At 46.2% G+C, this 18117-nt stretch overlaps 1 protein-coding gene across 1 annotated transcript in view; it reads left to right on the top strand.

Moving 5' to 3' along the window:
• LOC108176498 (uncharacterized) overlaps positions 1 to 7023 on the top strand; it is a 93807-nt gene extending 86784 nt beyond the window's left edge. Inside the window, exon 7 of the mRNA XM_070075825.1 lies at positions 6050 to 7023. Coding sequence (XP_069931926.1) covers positions 6050 to 6204 — 155 coding nt within the window. The 3' untranslated portion in view covers positions 6205 to 7023. The remainder of the gene's footprint in view (positions 1 to 6049) is intronic.
• Positions 7024 to 18117: the final 11094 nt, after the last annotated feature.

An 18117-nucleotide genomic window follows, 5' to 3' on the forward strand; every position in this document is an offset into this window, starting at 1 on the left:
CGTGTGAGAAAACAGGGCCTGTGTGTGGATACTCAGCTCCCTTGCCTCTCTGAGGGTCTGCAGAGTGTCGAGTCCAGTGGCCCGTGGAGTCACTGTGCATTGATTCTTATTTTGAATTCCCCAATTCTCTGCTCTTGGGAATACATCCCAGGTAAACTATAGGCATCTAAGCCCTTGTCTCAGGGTGTGATTCTGGGGGACTCCAAGCTAAGACGGGGCACTCAACAGGCTGTCAGCAGCCACCAGCCATGGGGACAGTGCCATCTTTCATACCAGGCACAAGGGAGAGCTCTGTTGTAACCGCCTGCTCCATGCTTCCTATTTTCTTTTTGCTTCTTAGCAACTTGGAAAGAGGTTGATTGACTCGGGGGAAGCACTGGTACTCTGCTAAAGGATGTTTGGATTGCGTTTAGATTTAATTTTAGTTTGAGTGCTCCATCTTTAAACAAAATGGCAGCTGAAAATTTTCCAAATGGATTGTTTTCAATAATTTGTAAACGGCACTTTGCAAACACATTTTGCAAAGGAATTTGCTGCCTCGCCAGAGGTCTCTTGGGTTGCTCTGGATGATACACAGTTCGCTGAGCCACGATATCATACGGGGTCCATAAAATCGAAGGCCCCACAAGTTCCCATGCAAATAACCATCAGTCTCTCCCCTCTGGCCATGATCTGGTAGAAAGTAAGTGCTCCAAAAAGGCAGTGCTGGGTAAAGAGGCAGAGGAGAGTGTCATCATTCATTCATCCAGTCAGTCCTTTATTCATAAACTATTTATTGGACACGAAGCGTATTCAAGGAATTTGTTGACACAAATTGTGGGGAAGAGATTTTGTGACACAATTTTGAGGACTCAGCTGGTTGGACTAATGTTTTTTCTGTTTCGCTTCTCATGTGTTCTGACCCACTTGTAAGTCAGCTCAGCAATTGGTCTTGGGAGCAGAGAAAGGAGGAGGGGCCGGCTAAGCCCATAAGTTGGGGAAAGACTACGAAGCAGTGAGCTGTTTGGCCTCTGAGTAGACCTCTGGTGTGAGTCGAGGTGTGTGTATTCCACTTCCTTCTAGAAGTTTCCTTATGTGTGTGTTTGGGGAGGAGATAGGTGTGATAAGGGGCCACCGCAAAGAAGCCTTCGTGTCTGTGTGGGTGTGATCTGAGGCCAGGGGATCCAAGCCCAGGGCATCTAACCCCCGGCCTGACTCGACTCTACGTATGCTGTGATTCCTTCACATGAGGCCATTCATGGCAGCCTTAAGAGCCTTCTGGGTGGAGTGAGGCCCAGACAGGCTTCCTTGTAGGATGGGATGCTGAAAACCACAGCCTGGCTTCTGCTCCACCTCAAATGAGAATACTGACCCTCGTGGTACCTGTTCTGTGGGCTCGTCCAACTCAATTCTGCTGCTTTCTTTTTTATTCGGCCATTATTCTTCCATTACTCATCCTTAAAAATACTGTGTAACATAATTTCATATGCCGCTTTGTAAGTAGTGTTTGAATTAGTGGATTCAAGTAGCATTTAAGGAAGTTTTAAATTCCAGAACATCTAGTGTACTAGTAAATGGCTTTGAACTATAGCAGAAGAGATTGAAGTTAGGCATTAAGAAGAATGTACTGGCTATGAAGATGGTTCAATAGCCAGCCAAGGAGTGTTGTGAAAGTGCTCTCTGGATCTTTTACGGCCATGGTGTCTCTGAAGCCATTTGCTTAGGGCCCTGTTTGTAGAGAGAAGAGTATTTTTTTCTCTTAGAGTCTGAATTCACTGAGTTTCTTTCCTCTGTGACCAAAAATGAGTAGCTCCTGGCTCTCTTAGGGGGAAGGGGAAAGCTCCTGCACCCTATTCTTGCAGATACATATCACAAGGAAGCCAGGGCTTCACCTAAGGTTGCATTTGTAAAACACAGGAAGGTGCTTACTTAGATAATAAAGCAAAGCCCAGGGGCCAGCGGTGCTGTGTAGCAGGTTAAGCCTCTGCTTGCAAAGCCGGCATCTTGTATTGGAACGCTTGTTGCAGTCCCAGCTGCTCCACTTCTCATGCAGCTCCCTGCTAATGCACCTGGGAAAGCAGCAGAAGATGGCCCCTGTGCTTGGGCCACTGTCATCCATGTAGCAGACCAGCATGGAGTTCCTGGCTCCTGGCTTCAGCATGTTCCAGACCTGGCCATTAAAGCCATTTGGGGAATAAACTAAGGGATAGAAGATCTCTCTCTCTCTCTCTCTCTCTCTCTCTCTCTGTGTGTGTGTATGTGTGTGTATATATGCATATACACATATACATACATATACACACATGTTTTATATATGTATGTATATATACAGACATATATGTACATGTGTGTGTGTGTGTGTGTGTGTGCATATATATACACAATCTTTACAAAGTAAAAAGAGGGGCCGGCATTGTGACACTGTGACACAGTGGGTAAAGCTACCACCTGAGATGCCCTCATCCCACATGGCACCAGTTTGGGTCCTGCCTACTCCATTTCAGATCCAGTTCCCTGTTAATAATGTACCTGGCAAAGCAGCACAGGATGCCCCGAGTGTTTGGACCCTTGCCACCCACATGGGAGACCCTAATGAAGCTCCTGGCTCCTGGTTTTGTCCTGACCTGGCCCCTGCTGCTGTGACCATGAAATGGTGAATGGAGGATTTCTCTCTTTCTCTGTGTGTGTCTCTCCTCTCTCTGTAACTCTGCCTTTCAAATAAATAAAAGAAATCTTTAAAAAAACTAAAAGAGGCTGGCCTTGTGGCCTAGCGGGTAAAGATGCTGCCTGAAATGCCAGCATCCCATATGGGTGCCAGTTCATGTCCTCGCTGCTCCACTTCTAGCTCCCTGCTAATGGCCTTGGAGAAGCAGCAGGAGATGGACTAAGTGCTTGGGTCCCTGCTACCCGTGTGGGAGACTTGGAAGAAGCCCCTGGCCCCTGGTTTTGGCCTGGCCCAGACCGAGCCACTGTGGGCCTCAAGGGAGTTAACCAGTGGATGAGATTTCTCTCTCTCTCTCTCTCTCTCTCTTTCAGACTTTCAAAAATAATAATAAAATAATGGCAAGCCCAGTCTGTCTTTGCCAAGGGGCTTGGAACTCACTTTGGATGGGGAGGGGCCAGCCTCCCCCCCCCCCAATTGCCTTTGCGAATCCATGTTCTCTGTTGTCCTTATTCTTGCCCTGTATCGGCCTCACTGGGGCCAAGACTCAGCCCCACTATGGCCCAGGGCAGCCACGTATCAGTCATGCAGTAACCCATTTTCTGTGCCCACCCCAGTTCTGGGGACCAGCAGTCTGTTCTCAGGCTGCAAGGCTCAGTGCAGTGTTGCTTGCTTCTGCAGCTGGGAAACAAGACGGAGGGAGCTGTCACCTTCTTGAGAGCTGCCAGCTGCAGGCAGTCACAGGGAGAGAACCATGGAAAGTCTGCATTCATAAGTACTCGTTGGCCAGGGAGCAGCTCAAGTCCACAGTCGCACGGCCTCCTGCACCCCACAGAGGGCCAGACGCTTAATCCCATAGGGAAAAGCTTAAAATAATGAAGAACAACTGTACTGATAATCAGCCTCTCTCAATCTCTCTCTCTGACTACAGCAATGGTTAAAATCACTGGGTCCTAAAGGCAGTGTTGTGGAGCAGTGGGTTAAGGTGCTGCTTCATTGGCATCCAAAATTGGAGAGACAGTTCAAGTCCCAGCTGCTCTGCTTCCAAGCCAGCACTCTTCTAATGTGCCTGGGAAAGCAGGGTAAAATGGCCCAAGTTCCTGGGCCCCTGCCACCCACATGGAAGACTTGATGGAGCTTCAGACTCCTGGGTTCAGCCTGACCCAGCCCTGACCTTTGCAGGCATCTGGAAAGTGAACCAGTGCATGTAAGATCTCTCTCCTCTCTCTCGTTCTTGCTCTCTCTCTGTCATTCTGCCTTTCAAACAATAGAATAACTCTTGAGAAGAAGATCGTCTGTATAGACCTACATGGCTTCAGAAAAGACAATAAGTATTTGTTGATATTGTAGAGGCTGAGAACCCGTAAGATTTATTTTAAGAACCAGATATCATTTAAAATGTCAGTTTGACATGAACAGCATAGATAAGAATGTTACATCTTTTATTCTTCTATATTTTCTCTTTGAAAATCAGTAAGAAAACCTTACAGTTCTAAGGATAAGCACTATTTTGGCTTTCACTGATTTAATAAAATCACTTGATGCCTTTTTTAGTGCTAAGGGAGACAGTATGCCAGGAAGTGATAATTAACTGAACCACGAGATACAAAGGAAAGAATAGACACTTGTTCTAATCAAATGTTACGCAAATCTCTACTGCGTGATGTCCACCAGGCAGGCATGATGTGTCTTGTTGAGTTGGTACAAGGATCAGGCTGTGGTTCACTGGAGAATGCTGCCATATCTATATTCTGAAAAATGACAAGTATTCTAAAGGTTTCGCTCCTGGGCTGTGGGAGTAGCATTGGTATTGTTAAAGCCTCGGCAGAGCAAGTCCCTACTTACCTAAGTATGACTTATCAAATATAAAAATACTGTTGTGTATTTAGCTGGTGGTTTAAACCTCTGCATGTATGTGTGATTGCATAGTCTGTGTTATCCCTTGCGATGTTGCATCTTTGCTGGATTGGACGCCATTCTCATCATTCTTTTCAATGATCTAAGAAGATGAGACATCCAGCATTACTCTCATTTGTTTTTTAAAGTCATTAGTATAGACCTAAGTTCCCTCAATTGGCAATATGTGAGAGGCCTTAATTTTTTTAACCTTCCTCAGGGATCAGACCACTACAAAACTGTCTCCAAGATTCAGTATAGTTTTCCCTCTCTGATTCAAGACATAAAGGGAACACAGACTCTTTTGTCTAATTCAGTTAAACAAGCATTATTCTGTACATCAGCTGTAGACCCTGTATTCACTGTTGAGGAAAGTCCAAATTATAGTTCCTGTCCACAAAGAGCTTTATATATCTTGGGAGAGATAAGATTTATAGGTAACTCTTTAGGAAAGATGGAACATATTTAAGTTAACATTAAAAGAGTTGGGCATTCTGAGGCTTTGCAAATAAAGGATAAGATCTAGAAGAGGCTGGACTGGTTGGAATAACACATGTGTCTTCTGAGCATTTGTAACTCACTTCTTGTCTATGTGTTGGACAGTCAGGTTTCAGGGCACAACTGTAAAACTAGCCTTGGAAGATATTCTCATACCTATCTTTTTTTTTTTTTTTTTTTGACAGGCAGAGTGGACAGTGAGAGAGAGAGACAGAGAGAAAGGGCTTCCTTTGCCGTTGGTTCAGCCTCCAATGGCCGCCGCGGCCAGTGCGCTGCGGCCGGTGCACCGCACTGATCCGATGGCAGGAGCCAGGTACTTATCTTGGTCTCCCATGGGGTGCAGGGCCCAAGTACTTGGGCCATCCCCCACTGCCTTCCCTGGCCAAAGCAGAGAGCTGGCCTGGAAGAGGGACAACCGGGACAGAATCCGGCACCCCGACCTGGACTAGAACCCAGTGTGCTGGCGCCGCAGGCAGAGGATTAGCCTATTGAGCCGTGAGATCTGAGTTTTCATGACAATCTCAGGCTATTAAGATAATTTTTTAAATTTTCATGTTCGGCATGTTATATAAATTACTTGTTTTGTGTAACTGTATTTCCACAAAGTAATTGTTTTATATCAATTGCACTCTCACTCACGAACTCCTAACCTGAGAATAGGCAAAAGGATAATTAGGGCCTAAAATGGCTTTAGTAAGCCAACTTTGTTTTGTAAAATCAAGTCTATGTTTTCCTTCTTGAAAAAAATTTTTTTAACATGTAGTCTGAGATTTCCTAATTATAATCGAATCAGACTAAAGGATCCCAGAAAATGTGATCTAAACAAGACAGTCTTTCGGGCCAGACCCTCTTGATGTGGGAGTTGTAGCTCCAACCTGGCTGCACATGAGCCAGTGATGTCATGACAGGATGTTCTGAACAGATCCCCACATCCTTTGCCATTGCGGTTATAAAGCGTTTGTTTCAGAAAATTGTGCATTGTTCCTAACAATCCCTTTCCAAAATATCTTTTAGTGTTTGGCATGCAGTTATTATTGACTTGGGAACCTAATGGGAAAGTTGTAACTGACCCAGGTGGCGTCTCAAACAGAATGATGTGTACCACTGCAGCATCGAACTCGAAGAAGACGTCAGAAGACAAAACACCATCCATGTTGACCAAAGCTTAAAATCCAAGGCCTGGGGCCTCCTTCCAAAGGACTCTCAGCAACCCGGGACAACAGCTGCGATAACCAACCTGGAGTAAGAACAGCTCCTGGCCTCAAGCAGGGCCTCGTCCATTAACACAGCTAGCTCATCACTCGGATAGTTACATTTTAAGTCCATCTCACAGAACTTAATGTCTCCATTGCTGGACATAGCACATTTTCCCTGTGTTAGCTGTGGAACTTTAGCAAGTTACCTAGCCCATATATACCTTGGTATTCTTATCTGAAAAACAGGTAAAATATTAGCATCTACTTGATATGACGGAGAGTAAAGTATAATACTCACTAAGGGCTAGTTTTAATAGTTTAATTAATTCATTACCTAATAATTAATTGATTTGAAACATAGAGAACACAAGAATACACACACACACACACACACATACATCCACACACACACACACACACACAGAATGAACTCTCATCTGCTGGTTCACTCCTCAAATGCCTGCAATTGCTGGGGCTGGACCAGGGCTAAAATCAGGAGCCAAGAATGAAATCCAAGTCTCCCATGTGGGTGGCAGGGACCGAAGTACTTGAGTCATACCTGCTTCTTCCCAGGTTGGGCATTCACAGGAAGCTGGAATAGGAAGCATAGTCGGAGTTTGAACCGAGACACTCTGATATGGGATACAGGTGTCTCAAGTGGCACCTTAACCACTAGATCAAATGCCAGTCCTTTAATATGATCTGTGTTATTATTCTAAGAAGAAATATTGCCCTGTGATAACTCATACCAGGTTGTAAGTATATTCAATAAACTCACATGAATACATTTAATTACAGCCTTCTCCGTCTGGTTTGTTCTGCCAGTCTTTAGATCCTGTAATGGATAATACTGCAGTTCAAACATGCATTTATGTTTAAAAAAAGAACTCACACTGATAGTACAGCCTAAAATAGCTTACATATTATTGTTGTATTTTGCTTGATTTAATAATCAGATTTCCACACTATACTTAAAAGTCCTATGAGCTGTCACTCTGAAATGTTGTTGCTGAGTCAGATGCAATTCGGAGATTTGCCCATGAACTAATCTGAAATGTACCTGAGTTAAAGATAAGGCATTCTAGTTGGAACTAATACTAAATTCACACATATAGTTGAATTAATGTGAAATTTAATTGGAGAGTTTAAAGATAAGATAAAAATGAACATGAAAACTTTGAAATTATTTTTGTTTTCTTTTCACCTTCTGCAGCTGTGTAAGATCTAGATTAATTTCTTGATACATAAACAATCATAAATCTTTGAGGTAATGGAAATTGCAAAATAAAAGTGAGAAGCAAGAGGTGAGGCGTGTGGTCAAAGATAGCAGCCTGCGCCCAGGCTTTTCAATTTTTTTTAAAGATTTATTTTATTTATTTGAAAAGCAGAGTTACAGAAGACAGAGAGGTCTTCTATCTGCTAGTTCACTCCCCAGATGGTTGCAATGGCTGGAGCTGCACCAATCCGAAGCCAGGAGCCAAGAACTTCTTCCAGGTCTCCCACATGGGTGCAGGTGCCCAAGGACTTGGGGCCATCTTCTACCTCTTTCCCAGGCCATAGCAGAGCTGGATTGGAAATGGAGCAGCCGGGACTCGAACTGGTGCCCATTTGAGATGCTGGCACTACAGGTGGCAGCTTTACCCACTATGCCACAGAGCCGGCCCCCGGGCTTGGGCTATTACTCAAGCTCTCCGAAGAGGCTAAGTGGACAGCTGAAGAGGGCACTAGCTCCTTAGCTTATCTATGCCCTCTTTATCTGAAAAGAAGATAAAATAATAGCATCTACCTGATAGACAGACAGTACAGGATAATACTTCATAAGGGCTAGTTTCAGTATTTTTAATTCATTTGCTCATTCATTTGAAAACTGGAGAGATGGGGAGAGAAACAGACACCAAGACAGAGCTTCCATCTGCTGGTTCTCTCCACAAATGTCCATAGCTTCTGGGGCTGGGAGCAGCTGTCAAGGTTGAGAGCAGGAAATACAATCTGGGTCGCCCATGTGGATGACAGGAATCCAAGTAATTGAGCCATCACCTGCTGCCTCCACAGGGTGTTCATCAGCAGGAAGCTGGAATGGGGAGCAGGGTTGGGATTGGCCCCTCAAAGTTTGATTTGGGATGCAGATGTGCAGGGCAAGGCATGGGGCATGAGGTGGATAAGTTCACCAGTGAGCAACAGGTCTCAGTACATTCCCATGACAGAAAGAGGACAGAGATAACAGGAAGGCAGAACAGCCTCACCATAGCCTCCCAGGGGCCAGAGAATGACCTTCTTGGAAGGACCTGCATCTCCAAAGCCCTGGCTGCAGGGATTGGAGGCCCAGAAGTCAAGATTCCTGCGCTTGCTGCCACTGCCTGGCTCTTGAAAGGGAAAACACTGCTTTTGAGACCCCTGCCATTGTGTTTGCATTTATGTAAATGTATGTATATGTGCATGTGGGCATACAGACAGGAAATTCCCCAATGTTTTCACTTTATGATGGTGCAAAAAGGAAATGCCTTTGGTAGAAACCATACTTGGAATTTGAGTTTGGCTCCCTTCTGGGGCTGGCACTGTGTGGTCCAATCCTCTCTTGCAATGCTGGGCAGCAGCAGGGAGCATAGAGTCCAATGAGCCCTGTGGTCACAAGGGGACTTGCTCTTCAAGGCATTCTATTGTAGAGCTAGGATGTGCTCAACACATCCTAGATGGAGTTAGATAGAGTCAGTGTTCTTTCTTTCTTTTTTTTTTTAAGATGTGTTTATTTATTTGCCAGTGGAGCTATATATCAAGAGAGAAAGATAGAGAGACACCTTCCATCCATTGGTTCACTTCCCAAATGATCATAACAGCCAGGACTGGGCCAGACTGAAGCCAATAACAGGAGCTCTAAACAGGTCTCTCATTTGAGTGGCAGGAGCCCAAGTATTCGGGCTATCTTCTGCTACTTTTCCAGGACCATTAACAGGGAGCTGGATCAGAAGAGGAGTCAGGGCTCTAACTGATGGTCTGATATGGAATACTAGAGTTACAGGTGGAGGCTTAAACGGCTGGCCCCCACTATGTCTAGCTTTGGTGGGAGAAAACTTTCAGAAACTACTGAGAGAGAAAAATACATAGGGTGGTGTTTCACATTAGGACATGAATCAAGTATCTGGGCTGAATAGGTATTTTTTAAAAATATGTACATTTAAAATCTGCATTGTATTTTGTCTGCATTCTTTCCTTGGAAGTCAGTTGAGGGCAAAATTAAGCAAAATAAAAAAGTAAAACAAAGGAACAGGAAGATAGGATATCCAGGAAAGAGCAAATGCAGCCCAAGAGCACAGTGGAGTGACCTGTGGAAGGAACTGAGCTTCAGGCTTTCAAAGCATCTTGTAGGACTGGAGTTGGGAGATGGTGGCTTTGCAGGGGGAATTTCCTGGGTAAAATAGGATGGATTGAGCTTAGAAAAACATGCAGCTGTCATGAAAGCAAGTGATGCAAGTGAAAAGATAGAACTGTGGATAAAGAAAGCCTGTATGAGAAAGCTGTTGCTGGAATATGGAGTGAATCAAAGTGTGGAATGTTCAAGAAAGTAACAGTGTCTTAGAAGACGGAATTCATTTGATCTTGAACAGAAACAGTATAATGTGAGTGGCCCAGATGTTGAGATCCTAGATTCAGAGAAAGAAAAAAATAATGTCTGGTCTCTGAGCAGTATGTACACACTCATGTGGCTCTCAATGCTGTTTATTGGTTTCTCAGTCTTTTGGGTCAGCCTGTGGAAAAAAAAAGTAAAGGATAAATTGCAATTCAGACCTGATATTGAAGGAAAATGTAGAGCAGACACAGGAGGAGGCAGAGCAGTGACATTCACATGCATTCTCATCCTAAAGTGTGGGAGGGAAGTCAAGAAATACAGCCTAGAGTTGACAAGGAAAGGAAATAGACATGTAAAGACAGAGGATCAGTAGAACCAACATACTCATATACATGTCAAATTTGAGAATAAGGATGTGGGAGCTTAAATGAGCCTAATTCTCATGTCTTACAAAAAAGTCAATAAATATTATCTAACACTGTAAATCACCATGTAGAGGAATGCATATATTATCTGGATTTGTGGAGGCAGCCACCATGAGAAATAAGACAAAATAACAACAACAGGAAGCATTTAAAATAGTTGACCTTAAGGATGTGGCTGGGTTGAGGAGAGAAGGGTCAACAGGAGTCTGTTATGTTTCTTTATAAAGTTTTTTTTATATACTATTTAATTTGTTGTATTAGTGCTTATGGTTTAGATAGGGTTTGAGTGCGTCCCCAGGTTTGGTATGGTGGAAGCTTGTCCCTAGTTTGACAATGCTGAGAGGTGATGTGGCCCTTTAAGAGGTGGAGCCTTGGTTTAGTGGCCATGCCACCCTCAGAAGGGACTGTGGGACTCCAACCTCGGGTATCCTGCTTTCTGTTTGGAGACGTGATCACTTTATCCCACATGGACTCCTATGGTCTGGATACTACCTGCTGTGAGGTCCTCACCAGAGCCAAGCCGTGCTGCTGTACCAGGTCCCTGATGCTCTTGACCTTGAAGCTAAATAAGCCTCTTTCCTTCATAAAGTTCCCCAGCCTCAGGTGTTTCATTATGTTGTGAAACAATGGACTAATACCAAGGCCAGGTATTACTTTTATGGTAATTAAAAGATGTCATTTAACATTTGTCAGGGAAGGTCACACAAGTGGCTGTTATGTATAGTATAAAAAGTTGCCCACTGTCACTGATTACCAGGAAAATGTAAATCAAAACCACAGTGAGATATCTCCTCACACCTGTAAGATTGTCTATTCGCAGAAAAACGAAAGTCAACAAGTGTCGGTGAGGACCTGCAGGAAGGTCAACCCTTTAACAGCATTAGTGGGAATGTAAAATGGCGCAACCATTATGAGGAACACAAGGATTAAAAACAGAACTCCCCTATGAGCCAGCAATCCCACTTCTGGGTACATGTCTTCAAAGGAAATGAAATCCGAATGTGGAAGAGACATCTGCATTCCCATGTTGGTTGCTGTACTACTTATAATAACAATCATGATATGGAAACAACCTAAGTGTCTGTTGATGGATGAATGGATAAGGAAAATGTTATATATATGTGGTGCAATATGATTTAGCCATGAAAGAAGAAAATCCTGCCTTTGTGACAGCATGCATGAATCTCAAAGGTATCCTGCTTAGTGAAATGGGCCATGAGTACTGCATGATGGTACTTAGGTGTGGAATCTGGAAGTCAAACACACAGGGGCAATGAAGGGAGTGGTGGTTGCCAGGGGCTGGGGGAGGAGGACTTGGTACTTGTACAAAGACTCTGCTAATATGATAAACAAGTTCTGGAGGACTGATGTACAACACACTGACTACATTTAATAATGGGCCATTGTATACATACTTGACATTTGTTAAGAGAGTAGATTTATTGTTTAAAGATTTATTTTATTCATTTGAAAGACAGAGTTATAGAGAGGTAGAGACAGAAAGGTCTTCCATCTGCTGGTTCACTCCTCAGATGGCTGCAGTGGTTGGAGCTGCGCTGATCCCAAGCCAGGAGCCAGGAGCTTCATCCGGGTCTCCCACAAGGGGGCAAGGGCCTAAGAACTTGGGCCATCTTCTACTGCTATCCCAGGCCATAGCAGAGAGCTGGATCGGAAGAGGAGCAGCCAGGTTTCAGGCCAGGGCTTTAACTCGATGCGCCACAGCGCTGGCCCCAGGAGAGTAGACAGATCTTAAGTGTTCTCAGCACATACACACAGGTGCTAACTGTGTAGCATGATGGATATGTTAATTAGTTCCAGTGTGGTAATTTCACATGTATGTATTTCCAAATATGCTCTGAACTTAAATATATAAAATTTTTATTTGTCAATTATACTTCAATAAAAATGGAGAAGAAAAAGGTCATGGATCAGACTCATGGGTTCAGATGCTATCTCCACCATCTACCAGCTGGGTGTCTTCAGGCAGGTGATATAACCTCTCTGTCTCTCCACTTTACCATCTAAAAAAAGGGCTAGTAATTACCAATTCACATACTTTTTGGTATCTCACATAGGCAAGGCCCTGATGCTGCTCAGGGCTTAACACAGAGTGTTGCTCTTTTAAATTAGATTTTCAAAAGGATTTTTATTTGCTTTTTATTTTATTTGCAAGGCAGAGAGACTGAGAGAGACCTTCCACTTTCTGGTTCAACCCCAAAATGCCCACAACATCCAGGGCTGGGATGTATCCAAGAGCTTGGAACTCTATCTGGGGCTCCCACATGGGAGGCAGGGAGCCAAATACAGGAGCCGTCACTTGCTACCTCCCAGCGTGCGCATTAGCAGGAAGCTGGATCAGAAGTGGAGTAGCTAAGACTTGAACCGGGTCGACATAGGGGATGCAGGTGTCCCAGGCAGAAATATAACTGCTGTACCAAATACTCAGTTATCAATTAGCTGTTGAATTATTATTTTCCGAGTCCCCACTTTCTCAGTAGGCTTGGTCTACTAGAGACTGGACTTCCAGGGACTATTTTTGCACTCACTGTCACCTTAGCACAGCCATCTTCTCTGATCCCTGGCAGCAAGGGAGGGAGGGAGAGATTGAAATTGATGATGGGCATGACTATGTGGGAGGATCTTATAGGGAGACTGTGCATGCATGTGGGAATGAATGTGAATGTACAAAGAGGTGGTCCGTGGTCACGGAGGACTCTATGTGCACAGGTGAACGTGTAGCTGGTGTGGGAGAGTCTAACGGTTGTGCACGTGTAAGGGTGGAGGTGGGTCTGTACAGCCTCTGAGAACGTGTGTGTGGATGCTTATGATCATTGGGATGTCAGGGTGTGTGGGGGAGTGAGGGAGGGTACAGGGATGTTCATATGTAGCCAGTTTGTATGTTCTGCATGTGAATGGCGAGTATGCACATAGGGTTGGGCATGCATGTTCACACAGCCCATCCCTACTGCAGCTCATACCCCTTGGCGGGTGGAGGTGCAATGGCTCACCCCAGCACACATCTGTTCGAATGTCCCCACACAAACTGCTGAATTGATGAGTCCATTCCTACATTCATGGGCTCATGGGTTCTTGAAGGGGTGGTTTTGTTGTAAAGGCGAACTCTCCTTGACTTGCTGGCTCTGCCTCACCCTGTGACACCCTCTTGTCCTCATCAGGACACTGCAGTGTCCCCTCCTGTATGAAAGCCCTCGCCAGAAGCAGTCTTCAGAACTGCCTTCTCTTTGCAAACTGCATGGTATATAATATTCAGTTACAGCAACAGAAAGAGGACCGAAGCCCCCAGAACTGGGCGCGGGGTGGGGACAGTACTTCCAACTCTGCAGCAGAGCTGATGCTTTTCTCTCCTTACAACTTTTGAATTTCCTGAAGGAAAGCTGCTAACCAGCCAGGCACAGCCGGAAACCAGCCCTGACTGAAATACAAGAAACTGAACCCACTGGGTATGGCCTGGGTAAAATGATTTAACCCCTCGGGACCTCAGTATTTCCACCTGTGACGTGGACATGAGAATATTACTACCCTGCAGGGTTACTGCGGACAGAGCAAGGCTTGGTACATGAAGACTCAGTGGCTGTTGTTCCTACCATTCCAACGGGGAGCTCCAACTTGATGTTAAGTCGGCTAATGGGAAACTACCGTGTTTTTAAACAGGTTTTATTTTTCAGAACAGTTCTACCTTCACAGCTAAACTGAACACAAGTTATAGAGTTCCGCTACATAGTAACAGCTTCCCAAGCTATCAACACCTGCCCACCATAGAGGGGGACATTTGGTACAACTGATGAACCTCCACTGGCATGCCATTTTCTCCTGGAGTCCACTGCTTGCCTTAGGGTCCATTCCTGGTGGTGTACATCCTGTAGGTTTAGACAGATGCAGGACACACAGCCACACTTGCTGTGTCACACAAAGCATTTCCACTGCCTTGGAAAGTCTCTGTTTCGCCTTCTCTTCCCTCCCTCCACCTAACCCCAGCCCCTACAGAACCTTTACTCTATAGCTTGTCTTTCCTGCAGCATTGTGCATCTGTAAATTGTAATCATACAGTATATAGCCTTTCCAGATTGGCTTTTTCCACTTAGTGATATGCATTTAAGGTTCTTCCAAGTCTTCGTGCTTCATAGCTCTAGCTCATGTCTTTTTAATAATCCCATCAAGATGGCCCTGCTAACCTTCTGATAGTCCACTCCCCATGACTCACCACAGGGCATCTGGGGACCAAGCTTATGTCCTTGCTAATAGGAGGTAAGAGCAGGTGCTGACCATGCCCAGCCACTAACCACCTCCTGGAAATTCACTGCACTTGGATGTACTTGCACTTGTGTGTCGGGGAGTGGTGTATGGTGAGAAGCCTGATAGGCAGCTCCTTCCAGGCCTGAGCACCAGGTGGAAAGCACCCTGGTTCTGCAATTCCCTTGGTTGTGTGAAAATCACCCATGTTGACTCTCTGCCAGGTCAAGGCCCAGATGAGGGCCATGGAAACCTCTGCCTCCCTTGGTCTCTCCTCCTTACCAACAGGCTTGGTGATGGCTGAGCACCATAACTGGGCACTCTGGTCTTTACACTGCAGGCTGAGCCTCCCTGGTCTTCTTGTTGAACCAATACATGAATGCATCAGCTCCTTCCCCTGGAAGCTGCAGGCCCAGTGAATTGCTGCCCTGAGAGGTCTCTGGGCCACCAGGTGAGTGTCGTGAGGGGTCTGAGGACTGTGGTTGTCCCACTGCCCCATCCTAGTACATGACCAAGGTTGACTGAGAGCCTGGTCACTTTCCCTTATGTTTTCCTGATGCCCACCCTCTTCAAGGAGCATAGCAATGGGAAAAACACCAACATTCAAAAGAGAAAAGCACATTCATATTTTCCCAAATGGAGTGGGATGAGGACGGGGCCACCTACAAAATGCCTCCTTGTGCCTCTGTAAAACGTAGGAACCCAGGGATGATTAGAGATGAGAGTGCAATTTGGACGACCTGAGAGATTCTGTAATGAACTGTGGCTGCTGATGGGTGACAGGTGTGCACGTGCCCTTGTGGAGGGGTGCTGGAGGGAAGTTCCTATGCACAGGTGGCTGAGATCTTACCAAGTGATGCTTACAATAGGCATTTGAACTCCATGTGCAAAATCCCTGGTCATGCTCAGTCTAATTGGAAAATCTGATAATGAGATGCGAGATAAGACGTCTCCACTTCAAGTATCTGTTCAATGAGACTGCATGAAATCAAAACCCCGTTCTGTTAGGCTGTGGTGGCTGAAAGAGTAATCTCTGTTTACAATTTGACCCCTTCCCTGGAAATGCCAGTGAGATGTGCCGCAGGGAGCATGGAGATCTGAGAACCTGAGGAATGAGGAAACCTCTGCTTTGCGTGGTGCTCCTGGGGTTCACCTGGATATTTAGCAAAACAGAGAGGTAATGCATGCATTCCAGAGTGAGGCCTGCCGTCTGGGTTAATGTCAAGCTGCCCGGTGATAGCAGGTGAAGCTACGAGTCTGCAACCCTGCAATGATCAGAGCAGGGATGCTGGTGATGACTGCCTGCTATTTGACAAACCCTGTGGGGGGGGATGCAGAGATATTGGTAGGGGTCCCTGTTTGTGCCCCTGGTGAGTAGGGTAGGAGCTAGGCACAGACTTCATTACCTTCCTGGAGCTCCTACTGCTGGAGCCTTCAGAGTCTGGGTTGGGTCCTGGGGAGTCCAGCACAACGGGTCCACCCAGGGAGGATGACGGAGTTGATGGAGTTGGCATGTGCAGCACAGGGTTTCCGGGCCAGTCCCTGCTGCTGTTACCCTGACCATGTTGTCTGGGGGAATGCAGAGCCCTCACCACCCTGGGGGAGCGTGTGGGGCTGAACGAAGCTGCCAGTGCAGGATTCTGTGTGTGGGGAAATGCTCGCATCATTGTTAAGTGTGAGGTGGGTGCATGGTACTGGCCTTGCCAGGGAGGCTCAGACCACGTAGACCCCCCAGGAGTAGGGTGGCAGTGAGTGTGGTGCAGTAGCCTTTAAGTGGATGTTGCTCTTTTTCTATGGAGCATGGAACTTGGATGTTCGAGATGCCTCTGTGATAGAAGGTATGACCAATTCAATCAGTAGCCTTTGAGCAAAGCAGATGTGCCTCTGTGATGTGGTGGGCCTCAGACAGAAAGGGCAAAAGTCTTAAAAACAAAGACTGAGGTCCAGCAGCGGGGAGGCTTTGCAGTAGTGTACTGAGGACCCGAAATGTGCCACCCATGTCTCCGTGTGTGCCCACCCTGTGCCCTGAGCCCATACCTTCACAGAAGTCTGTTCTCTCTACACAGCACCCTGGTTCTGGATCTTGAGTGAATGCTGACTACTTTAAGCCTGTTGTTCGCTATCCTTGGTGACACAGGATGAAGTTTCCACAGGCCCCCTAGACAAAACTAGAAAACCTGCCTGCCCCAGGTCCCTGAGGGTAGAAGAGGTGAGATAGGCCTCCTGTTGTTCCAGGATGCCCCGTGAGGGCGAGGTTTGGGGTGCAGTGGGGTCCCTGCAGCTACGGGTGCTTCTGCACACCTGGTGCATGGAGTGTGAGGTGCAGTCACGTGCCTTAGATGCTGAGACTGCTCATCCAGAAAGGGAGGAACTGAGATACAGCTCACAGTGTTGGGGAACCTCTCAGAAGAAGGTGATTCAAGTTCATCAGCCACACCATGCACATGAGGCGGTGGAGCTCTGAGCCATGGAAGCTGTCACCTGTGTGGTGTTCCTATGATCATTGTTGGCACCACCTGGGCAGAGGGTGCTTCACCCCAGACTGTACTGAGTGGGAGGGTGTAAGCTCAGGGCTGGGTGCCCATGGGTGGACCCAGGCTGAGCATGGTGGGAAGTTGTGTTGGGCACTCCATGAGACATCCTTGGTGCTCCCCAAGGTGTGACACTGATGGAGCATTTGAGGTTCTCTGTGTGTGTGTGTGTGTGTGTGTGTTGGGAGATGCTTTGTACTGCTGTTCAGTTCACATTGTAGTGTTGCATGTCCTGTGTGATGCCTTTTTGCTTTTTTACAAATCCTCTTGGGTTAGTGAGGTACTGAGCACAGGACAGGGCATCCTCACTGGTGTCAGGCTGCACATGGCCAGGGGCAAGATCTCAGTGTAAAGTACTTCAGGGGTTGCTGTTCTTCTGCCCTGCAGAGCACCCTGTGATTGGCAGGCAGGGAGAGCCCAGCGCTGGGGGTCAGGCACGTATTTCTGTACTGTCCGTATCAAGGTCCTGAATGAAGTATTCAGCTTGTAATTGTGACTCCATGCAACAGAGGCCAAAGAGATGCCAGCCCTTTTCCTTAAGCATTAGAGACTGAACAGAGGAAAGAGATAAATGCTCAGGTTCTTTGACCACTGCAGTTGTCCCCCTTGGAAGAATGCAGAATGTTGAAACCACTTTGGGATTCCCATCTCATCTCAACTAAGGTCGAAGCTAGGGAAGGAATGGGCGAGGGAGTGAACTCTGAAGTCCTGCAGAGGGAGAAGCTATTGGCAACCTTGCTTTGAATGTCCTGCAGAGCCCAACCAATGTGCTCTGGTAGAGTTCTATACATGTGTGCAATGGACTCAACAGACCCCTGTTCCAAGAGGAAGTTCATTGTCCTTTCTTCTCTTCTGTCCAGGGGTTTGCTGTTACCTGTAGAAGACACTGGCTTTCCCCAGAACAGATGTCCTGAAAGACAAGCTTGCCTCCCCAGGGAAAATGTTCCATTCAGGAGCGTGTGTGTCTCGGGATGCTTCTTGTTTGCATCACTCTCGAGTTTGTGAATTTTTGAGAGTGCCTTGCAGCACTTTGCAGGAGCTTGTCTGGGTCCTGGGAGCCCTGCTTCTTACTAGGGTGTTCTTAGCCGTGCCTCCCACGCAGCTGACTCATGCA

The sequence above is a fragment of the Oryctolagus cuniculus genome, chromosome 6 (genome assembly GCF_964237555.1).
Source record: "Oryctolagus cuniculus chromosome 6, mOryCun1.1, whole genome shotgun sequence".
In the NCBI taxonomy this organism is placed as follows: domain Eukaryota; kingdom Metazoa; phylum Chordata; class Mammalia; order Lagomorpha; family Leporidae; genus Oryctolagus; species Oryctolagus cuniculus.